Source organism: Podarcis raffonei, chromosome 13 (genome assembly GCF_027172205.1).
Source record: "Podarcis raffonei isolate rPodRaf1 chromosome 13, rPodRaf1.pri, whole genome shotgun sequence".
NCBI lineage: Eukaryota > Metazoa > Chordata > Lepidosauria > Squamata > Lacertidae > Podarcis > Podarcis raffonei.
In genome coordinates this window covers 45701589-45718210 of record NC_070614.1, presented here as the reverse complement: position 1 = coordinate 45718210, position 16622 = coordinate 45701589, and the positions used below count along the sequence as shown (strand labels likewise).

Genomic DNA, 16622 nt, shown 5'->3' with positions numbered 1-16622 from the left:
CACAACTCCCAGCAGCTGCATGTAGATGTTCAATAGCATAGGGGACAAGATGGAACATCTGAGGGTGTTGAAAAATGACCTAGAATCATAGATTGATAGAGTTGGAAGAGACCACAAGGGCCATCGAGTCCAACCCCCTGCCAAGCAGGAAACACCATCAGAGCACTCCTGACATATGCTTGTCAAGCCTCTGCTTAAAGACCTCCAAAGAAGGAGACTCCACCACACTCCTTGGCAGCAAATTTCACTGTCGAACAGCTCTTACTGTCAGGAAGTTCTTCCTAAAGTTTTGGTGGAATCTTCTTTCTTGTAGTTTGGATCCATTGCTCCGTGTCCGCTTCTCTGGAGCAGCAGAAAACAACCTTTCTCCCTCCTCTATGCGACATCCTTTTATAACTACTTTTATATCCTTTTATAACTACCTTTCATAACTACTTTCTGGAAACAGTCCTGGAGGTAGGAGCAGATCAAATGAATTCAAATGCCCCCAACATTCATCTCTGGGAGCTGTTCCAGAAAGATACAATTGCCAATGGCATCAAAACAACTGTGAAAGATCAAGAAGAATGAGCAGGGTCACACTCCCTGCAACTCTCTCCTAGCAAATGTCACCAAGCAGGATGACCAGAGTGGTTTCAGTGCCATAACTGGGCCTTAAACTAGGCTGAAATGTATTCAGAAATTCAATCTCCTCCAACCATGCTTGAAGGTGGACTGCGGCAACCCTCTAAATCTCCTTGCCCAAAAGGGGAAAATGAGCCACTGGGCAATAGCTGTTTAGCACTTCTGGGTCCAGGGAGGTCTTCTTAAGGAGGGGATGGACGACAGCCTCTTTCAAGGCAGGTGGGTAGTCCTGCCTCCTCTAGTGATGCATTGAACATTGATGGCCTACATGGTGAAGTCAATCAGACTTGACTTGATCAGGGTTCGAGACTCCCATTGTTCTAGGCACATTTTGCGACAGGGAATTTCATTAGTGCAAGCAGTTTCTTAGCTCTGGGCGCTGTACAGCGCCTAAGATTTCAGATTAAAACTGTAGAGTGGAAGGAAAGGAGGACCTTTTTCTGCCACCCCACTTCCAGCCACTCTCTGAAGACTGGAGAAGAGACCCTCTTAAGAATATTAGGGGAGTGGGCAGGGGAAGGACTAGACTATGTGAAAAATGAAAGCTGAATATTTTAGCTGCATTCATTCATTTTCAACTTTGTATCCTTGTTATAAAAAAACCGAGCCTAGACATGAAGTTGTTCCACCCATAACGTAGGTTTAAGGTGCCATTTAGCTCCTAGCTTTCATATCTCGGTTTCTAACACTGGACTTGATGTGTCAAAAGGAACAGAAAACAGAATTGCACACGTAGGGGGTTCTTTACATGGCAATCCCACCCCACCTTTTCACCACCGCAGTCTTCATTTCCTTATTTCTAAGTGTGTATATGAGCGGGTTCAAAAATGGGGTTATTGTGGTGTAGAACACGCACACCACAGGATCCATGGAGTCCTGAGAAGTTGGCCTCAGGTAGTGATAAACCACAGGGAGGTAATATATTCCCACCACAGTAAGATGGGCTGTGCACGTTGAGAAGGCCCGTCGACGCCCTTCCCTGCTGCTGATCCTCAGAATAGCTGAGATGATGTAGACATAGGAGGTCAAGATAAGGAGGAAGCAAGTCATTGCCACACTGCCAATATCTATCAACACCATCATCTGATTGAACTCTGTATCAGCACAAGCCAGCTTCAACATTGCAGGGATGTCACATAAGATATAGTCAACATCATTTCTTTGCCCGTATGGCAAACGGAAGGTGAGGGTTGTCTGTATAATTGAGTTCAGGCAGCCTCCAATCACCGTCCCCAAGGAGAGGCCAAGGCAGGCTTTCCCATTCATGATGTTGCTGTAATGAAGAGGCTTACAAATGGCCAAGAAGCGATCATAAGCCATCAAGGTGTAAAGGAGACTTTCTGCACATCCGAGGAAGTTGAAGAAAAATAACTGAGAGACGCAACTTGCGAAGGAGATGACCTTTCCACCAGGGATGAATCCTGCAATCACTTTGGGGACGACGACAGAAGAGAAAGCCATGTCCAGGATGGACAGATGGCAGAGGAACCAGTACATGGGCTTGTGCAACTGGAGGTCAGAAGCCACCACCCAGAGAATGAGGGAATTTCCAGACAGGGTCAACAGGAACATGAGCAAGAAGAAGAGAAACAATAGGACCTTCATTTCTGGTGGGTATTGGAACCCTGAGAGGACAAACTCTGTTGGTGCTGTTTCATTTGCACACTCCATTGGTAAGATATTAATATCAGTTAGATAAGTTTGATTAACATTTTGGAAGTGAATGAGAAGGTGAGATATCACCACTGATGACAACGTTTTCCAAAAGTAGGTGACGCCTATACAGTTCTAGGGAAGGACATGATCTATAGAAGCAGTTGTTGGCCTCCTCCCAGCACCATGGAAACAAGTCCATTAAGTTGAATGGAGAACCACCAAACCTATCTCAGTCTGCTCTCAGCCAACGCCCACCTGCCTGCCTTCCTAGACGCAACTGATCCAAGGGCCTGCCTGCTTCCTCTTCCTTTGTCTCTGTCTTGCCCAGAGGAGTTCTAGGGAAAACTTGCATTAGTTCGGTCTGTCATTGGCTCTGGCACCACCCACTGTCTGTCTTCTTGCCTTTCCCCCTACCATTTCCAATGGGCACCAGCCACGACTGTCCCAGCAACAACTTAGACCTTTGTTGATATCTTAAGGAACCCAGATAGCAGATCATTGCTGAACAGCACGGGATTTGTGGTGGTAACTGCACCACAAGAGACAACGAAGTGTTGCTTTCCACTCTTGCTTCCCTATGTGTTGTTTGAGAGAAGGAAGGAGAGTTTCCTTTCTAACTGTGGTAGAGAACAGAGCAGAACTAAAAGGCTCTCTACATTCAATTGTAGGAACTAGCAACAGGCACCAGGAAGAGCCCAGTTTTAAAAGGCTGAAAAAATCTTGGCTTAATAGGTCAACGTCAGGTGAACGATTGGCAATAAATCTCCTTGTCAGAATCAGCCAGACATAAAATCCATCATGCAGTTAGGAAAGTAGTTGCCAGATTTGGTATGGAAGGATGCATTTACCCAAGGCTTGGAAATAATGTGGTTCTGACATCCTCTCACCAACTTGTGTATCCATTACAAACCGCTTTGTAACAAATGTGAAAAAATAGCCTGGCTTTTCCACTTGAGTTCAGTGGATTTCTGCATCCATAGGGCCCACTCCTCAACAGTTATTTCCTGCCCTTGAGTCACCTTATTGGAGTTCAGTGATAAGCTGGAAAAAACAACAATGCATACAAGTCACATATACTCCAACATTAGCATACTAATGCTTTTGCCATGGTACAGCTCTTGAAAGACTATTCTCAGTTTTTTAATCTTATTATTTATTGAATGCATATCCTGTCCTGCGTTCCATCTTCTTCCATAAACACAGTTGGGAGGTGCTATTCAATGCAGTTTTCGGACAGTTATTGGCTAAATGAACTCTTTGATGACACGCTATAGAACCTGGTGATAGTTCCAAGACGAATGGTGAGAGCTTCTGGCAGAATTGAATTTGTTGCTGTCAACCTTAAATCATTTATATCATTTCAGTTTCTTTCTGTTCAGAAGACTCACCTGATGTTTTACCAAGGGCCAAGGTGGCCCCTCAGTGCAAGCTATTTCATAACTTCAGCAAATGAGTGGGCAAAGGAAATCCTGAAGCTATATCCCCTTCCAGAGTGGTAGCTGTGTGATCTGCTGCAGGAGAGAACGTGGAGGGTGTTGGAACACCTTAAAGGCTTTCAGCTATGCTGTGGCTAGGTCAGCCCACAAATCAGATTTCCTTTCATTCAGATTTGTTTCTTCTGAGACGCAGAAAGGACAAAAAAGTTGGCATGAGGCATAGAGTATAGCTGCAGGGGATAATCAGCTCAATGTTTTTCACCAAGAGAGGCACCATTTCATCTCCCCCAGTATCTTTATAATACTGCAGCTTCACTGAGTTTAAGAGCAGATCCTTGTTCGTTCCCTCTGGAGGGAATGTGCCCATCTGAGAACATGTTTATGCCCTATGGTTTCATTAGATTCCAGACAGTGTCATTTATAATATGGTTTATTTGGAGGGTAGAAAGAGAGACTGATAGTTATTATAAATTCCACTGGGGAATAATTATTTGCAATCAATGGTTTTGGATGGTCATGAGCAAGAGTCTGGGGTGAGACAGCAGCTAGAAACCAGGACCTATATGAAACAGGTCATTAGCCTGAACTGATGAGCTGGAGAGGAAAGTAGATTAAACCAGGGCTCAACATGAAAGAACCACCAAAGAATCATGAGAGCTGAAGAAGAACTGGTTAAAGAAAACCCAAAGGGAAGCCTAGGTGGGCAGTATCAGTCCAGAAAGTTCATCACTGCCACCTGCAGTTCATTGGTTGACCACAGGTGGCAGCCACATACACACACAAACATACAAACCTGGAGCCCCTGACAGTTGGTCTATGTTCAGGGCCAATGAAATCAATAAGACACATTGGTATGACTGGTGTGGTCACACTGGGTGCTGCGCTCAGGGGGTGACAAAAAAGCACTGTAGAACAGAGCCTGAGAAGTAAGGGGTACCAAATTTTAGCATCACACAGCCCGAAGTCTGCCAGTGAAAGCTTCTTTTATGTGTTGTAAGAAAAACTGCTCCCTTTCCCTTATGGGGTATTCCGGAGCCCAGACAGAGTCCTTAAGTGGGTTCCCGATCAGTAGGAGAAAACAGCATCCAGCCACAGTATATTAAGCAAAGCGGCTAGTAAGCCTGATCTTTATCAAACTGTTGCAACAGGGTCCCCACTCACCACATGCAGGAGGGAGGAGAACCTTCAACAATGGTGTGCAAGCCCTTATATAGACTTTTTAAATTGCCCACCCTGTAGCCCAAGACCACCTCCCAAAACATCATACACACATCACAGAAGGAGGCAGTCTACAGCAGAAATCCTGTCTGCCCCGATACCTGATAATGGTCACTGGTTGCATTACCTGGCCATTCTTTTGTGACGGTTAATCCTTTAGTTCCTGAATCCAGGTCACGGGCTCACCCTATTCATACACAAATACACCCTTAAGACAGGATTTGCAAGCAACAAGACAATGGGAAGGCTTTCCCCATTTGCCTCCCTTACTGCGGAGGAGTATTTGAGTTCATTAGGAAAGTCAAAATGGCTTCAGGATTAGCTCTCCCATACTATTTCAGACACATGGTTCATATATTTAGATATGTGTGCATTTATGAATATTTATTCTATATTTGAGACCTTAAAATTCTTATACCATATGTGTTCTGAATCTTTCAACATTCAGCTTCATTCGATGTCTATGAGTTCTAGTTTTATGAGAGAGAGAGAGAGAGAGAGAGAGAGAGAGAGAGAGAGAGAGAGAGATATTTTTTTTTTCTCTATCCACTTTTTTCATGCCTCACATAATTTTATAAACCTCCATCATTGAAGTGGCTTTAAAACTCTAAACTTTCCCTGCACAGTACGCAAATTCTAATGTTCTTAAAATCTAATTTCAAAAGCAACATTTGAAATTATTTCCCCTCACAATTACCAAAAGAGAGAGAAAATATATAAAATGCACACTGGAGCCCAATCATTGCATAAGGCCTAACTAGCTGTTGCAAGAAGCAAGAATGTGGGGGGGGGGAGGGAGATCAATGAGCTCATTAACATTGAAGAACCCCTTGAGTCTACTCCAATCAGTGCTTGTCTGGAATGTTAAAAAATATATATGTTTAATTGTTCACCCCCTGAAAGAGTTTGGACGGGTAACCCAAAGGACCATCACTGCAGGGAGCTGGGTCCTGATGGACTCAAACCAATTTAAAAGATGGGACTGCTGAGATATCAGGATAGTGAAGGCTATGGAGGAGCACTGAAATTAAGCTTCTGTGTGAAATTATAATTGGGCGCAGCATTGAGTAGTCTGGGAACGGAGTCACCCTCGAGCTGTGCCCAGAGAACGTAAAACGTAATGTATGTCTCTCTTCACCAGTGTAGATAATTGGGTTCACAGAGTAAATGGCAATTTTCTTTGTGTGCCAAGCTGATGGGAACAGAGGGCAGAAGACATGGAAGAGGAATTGTCCTCTCCAACTACAGGCGAAGTTTTAATATTATGGCTGTTCTCCTAAATTGAGTTTGGTCCGAAGACTAAGTACTCTGTCACTCCCTGCCTGGAGCTCTTACACTAGATGGGCAGCAGTAGAGACAAAAGGGCTTGAAAATGCAATGTGCGATGTAATTGGGGGGAGGGACAGTTGGTGTTTTTGTCCATGGAGTTTTCTTGGCAGGGATACTGGAGTGGCTTGCCAGTTCGTGCTCCAGGTGGATCACGTTTAGTCAAAACTCTCCATTATGATCTGTCCATCTTGGGTGGCTCTGCACGGCATAGCTCATAGCTTTTCTGAATTATTCAAGCCCCTTCGCCACGACAAGGCAGTGATCCACGAAGGAAGGACAGATCCTGAAGCTGAGGCTCCAATACTTTGGCCACCTCATGAGAAGAGAAGACTCCCTGGAAAAGACCCTGGTGTTGGGAAAGATGGAGGGCACAAGGAGAAGGGGACGACAGAGGACGAGATGGTTGGGCAGTGTTCTTGAAGCTATGAACATGAGTTTGACCAAACGCGGGAGGCAGTGGAAGACAGGAGTGCCTGGCGTGCTCTGGTCCATGGGGTCACGAAGAGTCGGACAGGACTAAATGACTAAACAACAACAACAGTTGGTGTGGGGAGCAGGTTTAGATTTTGTGCTCCAGGAAGAGGAAGGACATAGCAAGTGGATTTATGATTGCAGCCTCCATGCTTATTATTCTGTTCTTTGTTGTGGGGTATTCCCCCTTCTCTTGTGGTGTAGTGGTGAAGAGCGGTAGACTCATAAGCTGGTGAACCGGGTTCGCGTCTCCGCTCCTCCGCATGCAGCTGCTGAGTGACCTTGGGCTAGTCACACTTCTTTGAAGTCTCTCAGCCTCACTCACCTCACAGAGTGTTTGTTGGGGGGGGGAGAATGTTAGCCGCTTTGAGACTCCTTCGGGTAGTGATAAAGTGGGATATCAAATCCAAACTCCTTCTCCTCTTCTTCTTCTTCTTCTTCTTCTTCTTCTTCTTCTTCTTCTTCTTCTTCTTCTTTTTCTTCTTCAGGGATAGGTCCCATGGAGAAAACCTCACGGTTGTGACCCACTTCATCCTCCTTGGTATCCCCCATACAGAAGGTCTCCAGAACATCCTCTTCCCTGTCTTCTTACTCTTCTACATGTGCACTTTGCTGGGGAACCTATTGATCATGACCGCTGTCCTGACTGACTCCCGTCTTCACACCCCCATGTACTTCTTCCTTTTCAACCTCTCCATCCTTGACATTGGGTTCTCTTCCGTTAGCACCCCAAAGATGTTGGCCAATCTTTGGGGGCAAAGCAGAGTCATACCGCTGGGTGGATGTGTATGCCAGGTCTTCTTCTACCATTTCCTAGGGAGCACAGAATGCCTTCTTTATACCGTCATGGCCTATGACAGATACGTCGCCATCTGTCACCCACTGCGCTATCTCATCATCATGAACTGGAAGGTATGTGCCATTTTGGCTGCTGGCACGTGGGTCACCAGCTCCTTCCATGCCACCATCCTCACGACCTTGACTTTCACCCTACCCTATTGTGGGCCCAGTGAAGTGGACTACTTTTTCTGCGACATCTTTCCCGTCGTCAAGTTGGCTTGCGCCGACACCCTCATCATCGAGACGGTAAGCTTCACCAACATTGGCGTCGTGCCCATGACCTGCTTCATCCTCATCCTGACATCCTATGTTCGCATTGTCTACTCTGTCCTGAGGATGAGTTCCGGGGAAGGACGGCGCAAGGCAGCCTCTACCTGTGCCTCACATTTGACAGTGGTCACCCTCTTCTTTGGCCCCTGTGCTTTGATCTATACTCAGCCGTCCCTAAGTGAAATCTTGGTGACCCCCGTGCAGATCTTTGGCAATGTGGTGACACCCATGCTCAACCCAGTCATTTACACGCTTCGGAACAAAGAAGTGAAAGCAGCTTTGACTAAGCTGACAGGGGCAAAGAGAGTGACTCAGACTATAACCCACTAGCTTAGTGGTTTCCAATTCCCCCCCCCCCACCGACCACTTAAAAATTGCTGAGGGTCTTGGCAGACCACTTAATGATTTTACTGCCTCTTGTAGCCATGATAGGACTTGCCGATCAGAAGGTCGGCAGTTCGAATCTCCACGACAGGGTGAGCTTGCATTGCTCGGTCCCTGCTCCTGCCAACCTAGCAGTTCGAAAGCACATCAAAGTGCAAGTAGATAAATAGGTACCGCTCCGCCGGGAAAGTAAACGGCGTTTCCGTGCGCTGCTCTGGTTCGCCAGAAGCGGCTTAGTCATGCTGGCCACATGACCCACGGCTCCCTCGGCCAATAAAGCGAGATGAGAGCTGCAACCCCAGAGTCGTCCGTGACTGGACCTAATGGTCTGGGGTCTCTTTACCTTTACCTTGTAGCCATTGTGATGCACTATTTTTAGTTGTATTTTAATTGCTTCTTTTATTTATTTTTACCTTGTTTTTTATTGTATGACCTATGAATTTAAATTATAATGCAATAAATATAAGAGATAAAAGAAGCAATATAAACACAATTTAAAAAATCAATATGAATAGGTAATAGGTAAATGGTAAAGGACCTCTGGACAGTTAAGAACAGTCAAAGGTGACTATTGAGTGCAGCACTTGTCTGGCTTTCAGGCCGAGGGAGCCAGCTTTTGTCCACTGATAGCTTTTCGGGTCCTGTGGCCAGCATGACTTAACCGCTTCTGGTACAACGGAACACCATGACGGAAACCAGAGCACACAGAAACTCCATTTACCTTCCTGCCACAGCAGTACCTATGTATCTACTTGCACTGGCATGCTTTCGAACTGCTAGGTTGGCAGAAGCTGGGACAGAGCAACCGGAGCTCATTCTGTCACAGAGATTTGAACTGCTGACCTTCTGAGCAGCAAGCCCAAGAGGCTCAATGGTTTAGACCACTGCGCCACCCACATCCCCTGAATATGTAATGCAGACATGCCACAGGCCACCTGAATGAAGCTTGTGGACAACTGACTCATAGACCACTTTTATCACTTCTTCAATTTCTTATATTGTATTTTTATTGTGTTGCCATATGAATTCCATAGAGTGCAATATAAAATGCAATACTAAATATTCAAATGCAAAATAAGAAAGAAAAGAAGCAATAAAAGTACTATTAAAAATTAAGATGAATAGTGAATGTGCTGTGCTCGCCATTCACAGCCACTGCTTCAATCACTCTTCCCAGACACACATCATGGACCCACCTGAATAACAGACCACAATTTGAGAACCACTCCACTAGTTCATTGAGGTTGCCATAGCCAGAGTGTGAGCTGTTGACAAGAAAACCCCGGGTTCAAATCAGCAGGTTGTTCATTTGATGACCTTAATCAAGTCACTTTTTCCTCAACTCAGCCTGCTTTAAAGGACTTTAAAAGCCTGTGTGTCTGATTCCTCTTTGCTTTTTGATAAAGTACACACTGAGATTTTAAAAAACTTTATAAGTGTGCATTTTGTGATAAATTCAACAGTTAAAATGTAAATTTGGTGTGGGTATTAAAATGCAGATTCATGTAGAACAAGGAAATAAAATATTTTGGAATGAACACCAGGAAAATTGGCATGGACCAGAGGTACACTGATTTATCCATTCTTTGTTGTATACAGACGTGCCTAAGAGCCAAGCAAAAAGCAAAAGTCAGATTAGCTGGGATGATAAGGAATGATATTAATGCTCTGAGGAGAACAGCAAGAGGGGTCTGAGGGAGACAACGCTGAAAACAATAGTGGAATATTTATAAGAGATTGGGAGGATGCTGAGGGGGAGAATAAAGTTTGTTTGTTTGTTTGTTTGTTTATTGTTTATTTATTTATTAAAGTAGTCAGATACCACCTATTACAATCTGCCTCGAGGCAGTGTAGAAGTTAAAAATGATGAAGACTGACATCACAAAAATATAAATAAAATACAGCTGATGATGCAAGAGCATTGTGTTATACCTGACATTAAACTCTTTGAAAAGCTTGAGTGGACAGGTATGCTTTTCACAATGGCCAAAAAACACACATCAACATTGGCACATGTCAAAGCTCTGAGGGAAGATGATTCCACATAATGGAGGCCATTGCACAGAAGGTCCTCCTCTTGACTGCTGCTAATTGAGATTGTGGCGCAACCAACAGGCTTAACGCAGCTGAGCTCAATGCTTAGGCATGGCAATGGAATGAGAGAGGCTCTTGTAGGTATTCTGGTCCCAAGCTGTTCACAATAAATGAAGGTTGGTTATTGCCACACCTTGGAATGCTTTGTGACAGGTCTCATATGGCCCAAATGGCACCACATATGGAGAACATTTAACAGAGAACAGAAGTCTTCAAGGAAAACCAGAAGAAAACTATTTTGTAGCCAGTGAAGCAAGTTTTGTGGGCAGTGTATTGTGCTCTTGAGGATATGCTATCTTGGAACCTCTTTCAGAAACGACTAACTCAGTTCCTGACTGAGATGCAGTAGCCATGGAACCTCAAGGTCTTCCAGCAGGCTAAGAGTAAACACGTAAGGTTTTAAAATACGTGAGAAGTAGATGGAAGACATGCGCATGTCAGAGCTCAGAAGATCTGTAGATCTTTTTCTTAAATTTTCCAGGCTTTATTATGAAGTTAAAATAACAATAAAATAGCAATCCAGTGAGAAATGTGATATTAAATAAACAAAAAAAGAATGAGAGTGAGAAACTGTACCAACCCTCCGCAAATGGCATTCATGGCCTTACCTCATAAAATTAAGCATCTTCTCAAGAGACCACACCATGAATTAGATGTTGCAACAAAACCCAACCTGATACAGAAAACAAATGTTATGGATACCAAAGAAAGCTTCATTTCATTGGGATTTGCCATCCCTGTGACCGGCCTGTCAGATAAATAATCAGTGCTTTTTTCTGGGGGGACGCAGGGATACGCATACCCCTAAACATTTTGTGAATCTTTGTACTTTTGTCCATTTACTGAATTTATTTTTCCCGATTTGAACTATAAAATGGTGGTTTTCTTGAGTGGAAATTAGAGTACCCCTAAGCATTTTTTAAGAAAAAAAGCACTGGTGATAATAATAATTTATTATTTATACCCTGCCCATCTGGCTGGGTTATCCCAGCCACTCTACAAATGGCCACCAAATGGAGGCAAAATCCATAGGTGTGACTGCACTCCAAAATGCCCTTAATTTACAAGTCAATTTCTCAGAAATGAGGAAAAAACTTTATTAAACCAAAGATTTAAAGAAAAACCCGATGACTCTTTCCAGCCCTGCGGTCAAGCAAGCAGCTGTAGCCTTGCCTGCTTCAAGATCAGGATGGTGGACCTTAGAGAAAGGAAATGAGCTATACATTAATTTGTCCTTATTTGCTTTTCTAATCCATCCTGTTTTGTTAAAATAGAGGGAAATGTGTTTTTATAATAAAAGGGCTAAAGCAAGGCTCTTGGTCAAAGCAAGACTCTGTTACAGAACAAGGTTGCTTGAGATTAGCAACCATCTTGCCCCCTGGAAATTTGAGGCTAGTAACACTGCCAGTCCCCCAGATTCTAGGGAAATGATATTGCTCGTGTAGGAGGTCCTAGGTAAAGGTATCCCTGGCCATTAGGTCCAGTCGTGGCCGACTCTGCGGTTGCAGCGCTCATCTCGCTCCATTGGCCGAGGGAGCCAGTTTACAGCTTCCGGGTCATGTGGCCAGCATGACTAAGCCACTTCTGGTGAACCAGAGCAGCACACAGAAAAGCCGTTTACCTTCCTGCCAGAGCGGTACCTATTTATCTACTTGCACTTTCACGTGCTTTTGAACTGCTAGGTTGGCAGGAGCAGGGACCGAGCAACGGGAGCTCACCCCGTCACAGGGATTCAAACTGCCGACCTTCTGATCGGCAAGCCCTGGGCTCTGTGGTTTAACCCACAGTGCCACCCGCATCCCTTGTAGGAGGTCCTAGCCTCTCACATTTTCTGGTGAGCTACTTCTTCTGATGATACTCTGGGATTTTTTAGCATCTGCCTCGTGGCAACATTTCTTATCCTCCGTCCCCATTTTTGGATGACTACAGACTTTTAAAGAGCATGAAGGTTGGTGCCTTGCCCCTCACATTCCCTGTGCCATTGGGTTGATCGTGTAGTGCAGTTGTGGCCGGTGAGGCACCATTTTTCTCCTGGTTTCCCAACACAGTACAGTGGTACCTCGCAATTCGTTCGAAATTAATTCGTTCTGCGAGTTTTTTCGTCTTGCGAATTTTTCATCTTGCGAAGCACGGATTCCCATAGGAATGCATTGAGGAAACAAACTTGCAAGACGTTTTCGTCTTGCGAAGCAAGCCCATAGGGAAATTCGTCTTGCGAAGCAACTCAAAAAATGAAAAACTCTTTCGTCTTGCGAGTTTTTCGTCTTACGAGGCATTCGTCTTGCGAGGTACCACTGTAGGTCACTGAGAGTGAAAGGGGAGATGTGACACGCAGAGAGCTTGGCCTGGTGCAGTGCATGGCGGAGGGGCCCATCCAAGGAGCCCAACACCACATGTTGCACCAGTCCAAGCTCCCTTCCCTTCTCTGTAAGCGCTCTGTTAATAAGTTGGGAGAGCAACAGTGCCCCATCCATGTTGCTTCAGTGGCCACTTCTGGTATAGTGTGAGAGGCACTCAGTTCCTCAAAGATTCTTATTGGAGTCCTGGGTCTGGTTCTAAAGTAAGAACATAAGAAGAGCTTGCTGGATCAGGCCAATAGCCCATCTAGTCCAGAACCCTGTTCTTTCAGTGACCAACCAGATGCCTCTGGGAAACTCATAAGCAGGACCAGAATGCAAGGTCACTCTCTCCTCCTGTGGTTTTCAGCAACTGGTATGGAGAAGCATTACCTCTTCTGACTGTGAAAGCCCAGCATAGCAATCATGGCTAATAGCTATGGACCTTGGTTCAGCAGCCTCTCATCTCCCAACGTCAGATTCATTGGGTACCTAATCAGTGGCCCTGTAGATTCTGATTTGGTGTCCTGGTCACTGCTGGACTCCAGTCTCATGAAACCTCTTACTCTAATGTTTCACAAGATTCATCCCCATTCCTGTGAGTTGATTACATCTGCAAACAATTGTTTACAAAGAATAGCTTCTCACATCGAGGGATTCCATGGCAGATACCAGCCTGCGCTGCAATCCATTGCACCACATGGACCACGCAGAGCTCCATACTAGAGTGCCCTCCCCATCAGTTTTAGAAGGGCAACTTTTATATCTTTGTTCCTTAGAGTATAGATTATGGGGTTCAGAAGTGGAGTCAGTGAAGTGTAGAACACAGCCACTACCCCGTCCAATGGATCCTGCGATCCTGGTCTCAGATAAATGAAAACAAGTGGCACATAATAAGTCACCACCGCAGTAAGATGAGCTGAGCAGGTGGAGAACGCTCGCCAGCGCCCTTCAGTGCTGCGGATTTTCAGTATGGCAGATAAAATGTACACGTAGGAAGTCAGGATGAGAAAGAAGCAAGTGGTGGCTACAAAGCCAACATCAACCATGGTTACCACCTCGTTGAGTGCCGTGTCGGCACAAACCAGCTTCAGCACTGCCGGGATATCACAGAAGATATAGTTCACCTGGTTTCTCCACCCAAAGGGCAGGCGGAAAACAAGGGCTGTCTCCATCACAGAGTGAAGACAGCCACCAAGCCAGGTACCCATGGCGAGGAAGAGGCACGTCCTACGGTTCATGATGGTGCCATAATGGAGTGGCTTGCAAATGGCCAGGAAACGGTCATAGGCCATCAGAGTGTAGAGGAAGCATTCTGTGCAGCCCAGGAAGTGGAAGAAGAAGAGTTGGCACACACAGCCCCCAAAGGAGATGCTCCCACCACCCTCTAGAAACCCAGCAATCACCTTGGGGACAATCACAGTGGAGACTGTCATGTCCAAGAAGGACAGGTGGCAAAGGAACCAGTACATGGGCTTGTGGAGCTGGGGATTGGACATCACAACCAACAAAATCAGAAAGTTTCCGAGGAGGGTCAGTAAGTAGATAAGCAGGAAGAAGATGAATAAAGGACCCACCAAGTTCTTGGGGTATGGAAAGCCAACAAGGACAAATTCAGTCAATGGAGTTTGATTTTTGTATTCCATCTCTGTAATGTAAAAATCATGGGCATCGTCAGTAAGTAAGGGGTGAAGAACAGAACTAGCAACAACAACATGCAGAACAAAAGTTATGAGTCATGAGCTAATCAGGCCCTTGATGAAATTTCTTAGGGGAGATCTAGACTGTACACTTCAAGAACATCCAATGCACAGTTATATCACATGACTTTCCCCCAAAGAATCCTGGGAACTGCAGTTTGTTAAGGGTACTGGGAACTGTAGCTCTGTGAGGGGAAAACCACAAGACTGGGTGGGGTAGTCAAATGTTTTAAATGTGCATTGGAGATTCTCTGAATATATGGTGTGGATCTGCCCTTAATGTTGGTTTCCTTCTTGTATGAGGATTGCTAATGTATTGCTCTGTATAGCACAGCATACTTTAATACCACATAGCATAGCAGGTAAAGGTCCTTTGGGTGAGAAGGGGCTGAAAAAAGGTGCCCCTTCTCCACCACACACTATATGTGATCTTAAAAGCAACATCAGGCCCCTGTTTCACATTGGCTTGAGCAGGAATACACTAAAGCAATTTGTTGCAGGTCCCACTTGAGGGAAGATATTGTGGCTGTGTTGCTCAGGGATGAGACAAAGGCATTCTGGACATACGTCAAGACATACGGCTTCTGTATATTTCTTTTCCCCCCCAAGGATCTCAAAGTGTTTTATCGGTATTAACATTACAAAAAATTCAGCAAGTTTGGTCACAAAATGACTCGTCTGAGGACACACAGAAAGATCAAGGATCTCCTGACTCATACTCATACATTGCACACAAATATGCAAATCTTTTTGGTTCAAGATTTTGTTCATGGGGATGCTTCAGAATCCAAATAAATAATGAACACAGATATATTAAATGATGCAATTTTACTCTACAGGGGCATGCTAAGCACCCTGGTTATCCATCTTAATACAGTAAAGAACAGTAACCAAGATGTTCTGGTGAATGTCCTGTCCACTAGGAACCAGTTACCTACTAGTCTGTTCATTAGAATGCTTCCAAATTAGTGCACAAACAGCTTTATCTCCTCTTTCAGAAATTTTTCTACAGAGTGTTAAGATGTTTTGTGACGCCATTCAAGTGAGTATAGAATTGCAGCCTAACTTAGATCATTCTGTGTTTGAGAAATGATGGTAAGCATCAATAACTCTTGATCTCAGCCCTTTATTCTAGTAAAGGGGTCAGCAAACTTTTTCAACAGGGGGCCTGTCTACTGTCCCTCAGACCTTGCGGGGGCTGGACTATATTGGGGGGGGGGAATGAATGAATTCCTATGCCCCACAAATAACCCAGAGATGCATTTTAAATAAAAGGACACATTCTACTTATGTAAAAACCCACTGATTCCCGGACCATCCGCAGGCCAGATTTAGAAGTTTATTGGGCCGGATCTGGGCCCCGGGCCTTAGTTTGCCTACCCATATTCTAGTACAAACATATCTCAACCACAGACTTTGCCTCTAAGGCTAAGAAGAATGGTAACACAACTAGGGAGTTAAGAGAAGTTCTTTCAACTTGGTCTAATAAACAATTGGAAGACACCTTATCTCAAAGTGTCTGCTGGCCATCTGCTCTTGGTGGAGAGATAAGAAGCCTCTCCAAAGATGGAATCTGTTCAGAAGATAAGTCCAGCTCTTCTTAAGTTTAGAATCCTCTTTTGCTACTGTTGCATTCAGCTGTGGTATTCCTGACATCCTTTTCATGGTCTTCGTTATGTCAGCTCTAACCCTACCTTCAGACCCAGAAGTCTGCAAACCCCCAGAAGGTCTCTTGTTCTGCAGACCTTACTCAAAGAGTATGGTTGCTCCCTTTCATCACAGGATGAAACTCTTGTTTTGATTTCTATACATGTTCTCCCCTGCCTGCATTTCCCCCCTCTCCCTCTTTCTTGTCTTTCCTCCAACCACTCTCTTCCCTTATAGAGTTTCCTCTCCTATCTCATCTTGTACAGTTTCCATTCCTGCCAGCCTTTTCACCCCTTTCTCACTTTCTGGCTCCCTTTCCATCCTATCATTCTTCCTCTTTTCTGCTCTTCATTGTCCTCACCGAAGCAGCACTGTTTCCCCTTGACGCTCGCTCCTTTTCTCTCTACCTCCTCCATCTTCTTCCCGCGTCCCTCTTTCTTCACCTTTTCAACTGCCGCACTTTCTTTGTCTCTTCTGTGTTCCTCCTCTTCTGTGTCACTCTCCTCCCTGCCTCTTCCTCCTTATCCGCATCCGCAGCACGACTTGGCTCAGGCACTCTCACATGCTGACAATTTAAGAGTTGCTGAATGCTCTCTGGTTCCTCCCAACATGAGGCA

The 16622-nt window shown here is 44.9% G+C and overlaps 3 protein-coding genes across 3 annotated transcripts; 1 reads left to right on the top strand and 2 right to left on the bottom strand.

Annotated features, from left to right (window-relative positions):
- Positions 1 to 1368: 1368 nt before the first annotated feature.
- On the bottom strand, positions 1369 to 2313 carry LOC128399059 (olfactory receptor 10G6-like). The gene has a single exon (XM_053360318.1). The coding sequence runs from the start codon at positions 2293 to 2295 to the stop codon at positions 1369 to 1371; it is 927 nt and encodes a 308-aa protein (XP_053216293.1). The 5' UTR covers positions 2296 to 2313.
- Positions 2314 to 2463: 150 nt separating this feature from the next.
- On the top strand, positions 2464 to 8174 carry LOC128399058 (olfactory receptor 958-like). The gene is made up of 2 exons (XM_053360317.1): positions 2464 to 2473; positions 7240 to 8174. Exons 1-2 carry the CDS (start codon positions 2464 to 2466, stop codon positions 8172 to 8174), a joined length of 945 nt encoding a protein of 314 aa, XP_053216292.1.
- Positions 8175 to 13380: 5206 nt separating this feature from the next.
- Positions 13381 to 14304, bottom strand: LOC128399837 (olfactory receptor 10G6-like). Its single transcript, XM_053361641.1, has one exon. The coding sequence runs from the start codon at positions 14302 to 14304 to the stop codon at positions 13381 to 13383; it is 924 nt and encodes a 307-aa protein (XP_053217616.1).
- Between the last annotated feature and the right edge of the window lie 2318 nt (positions 14305 to 16622).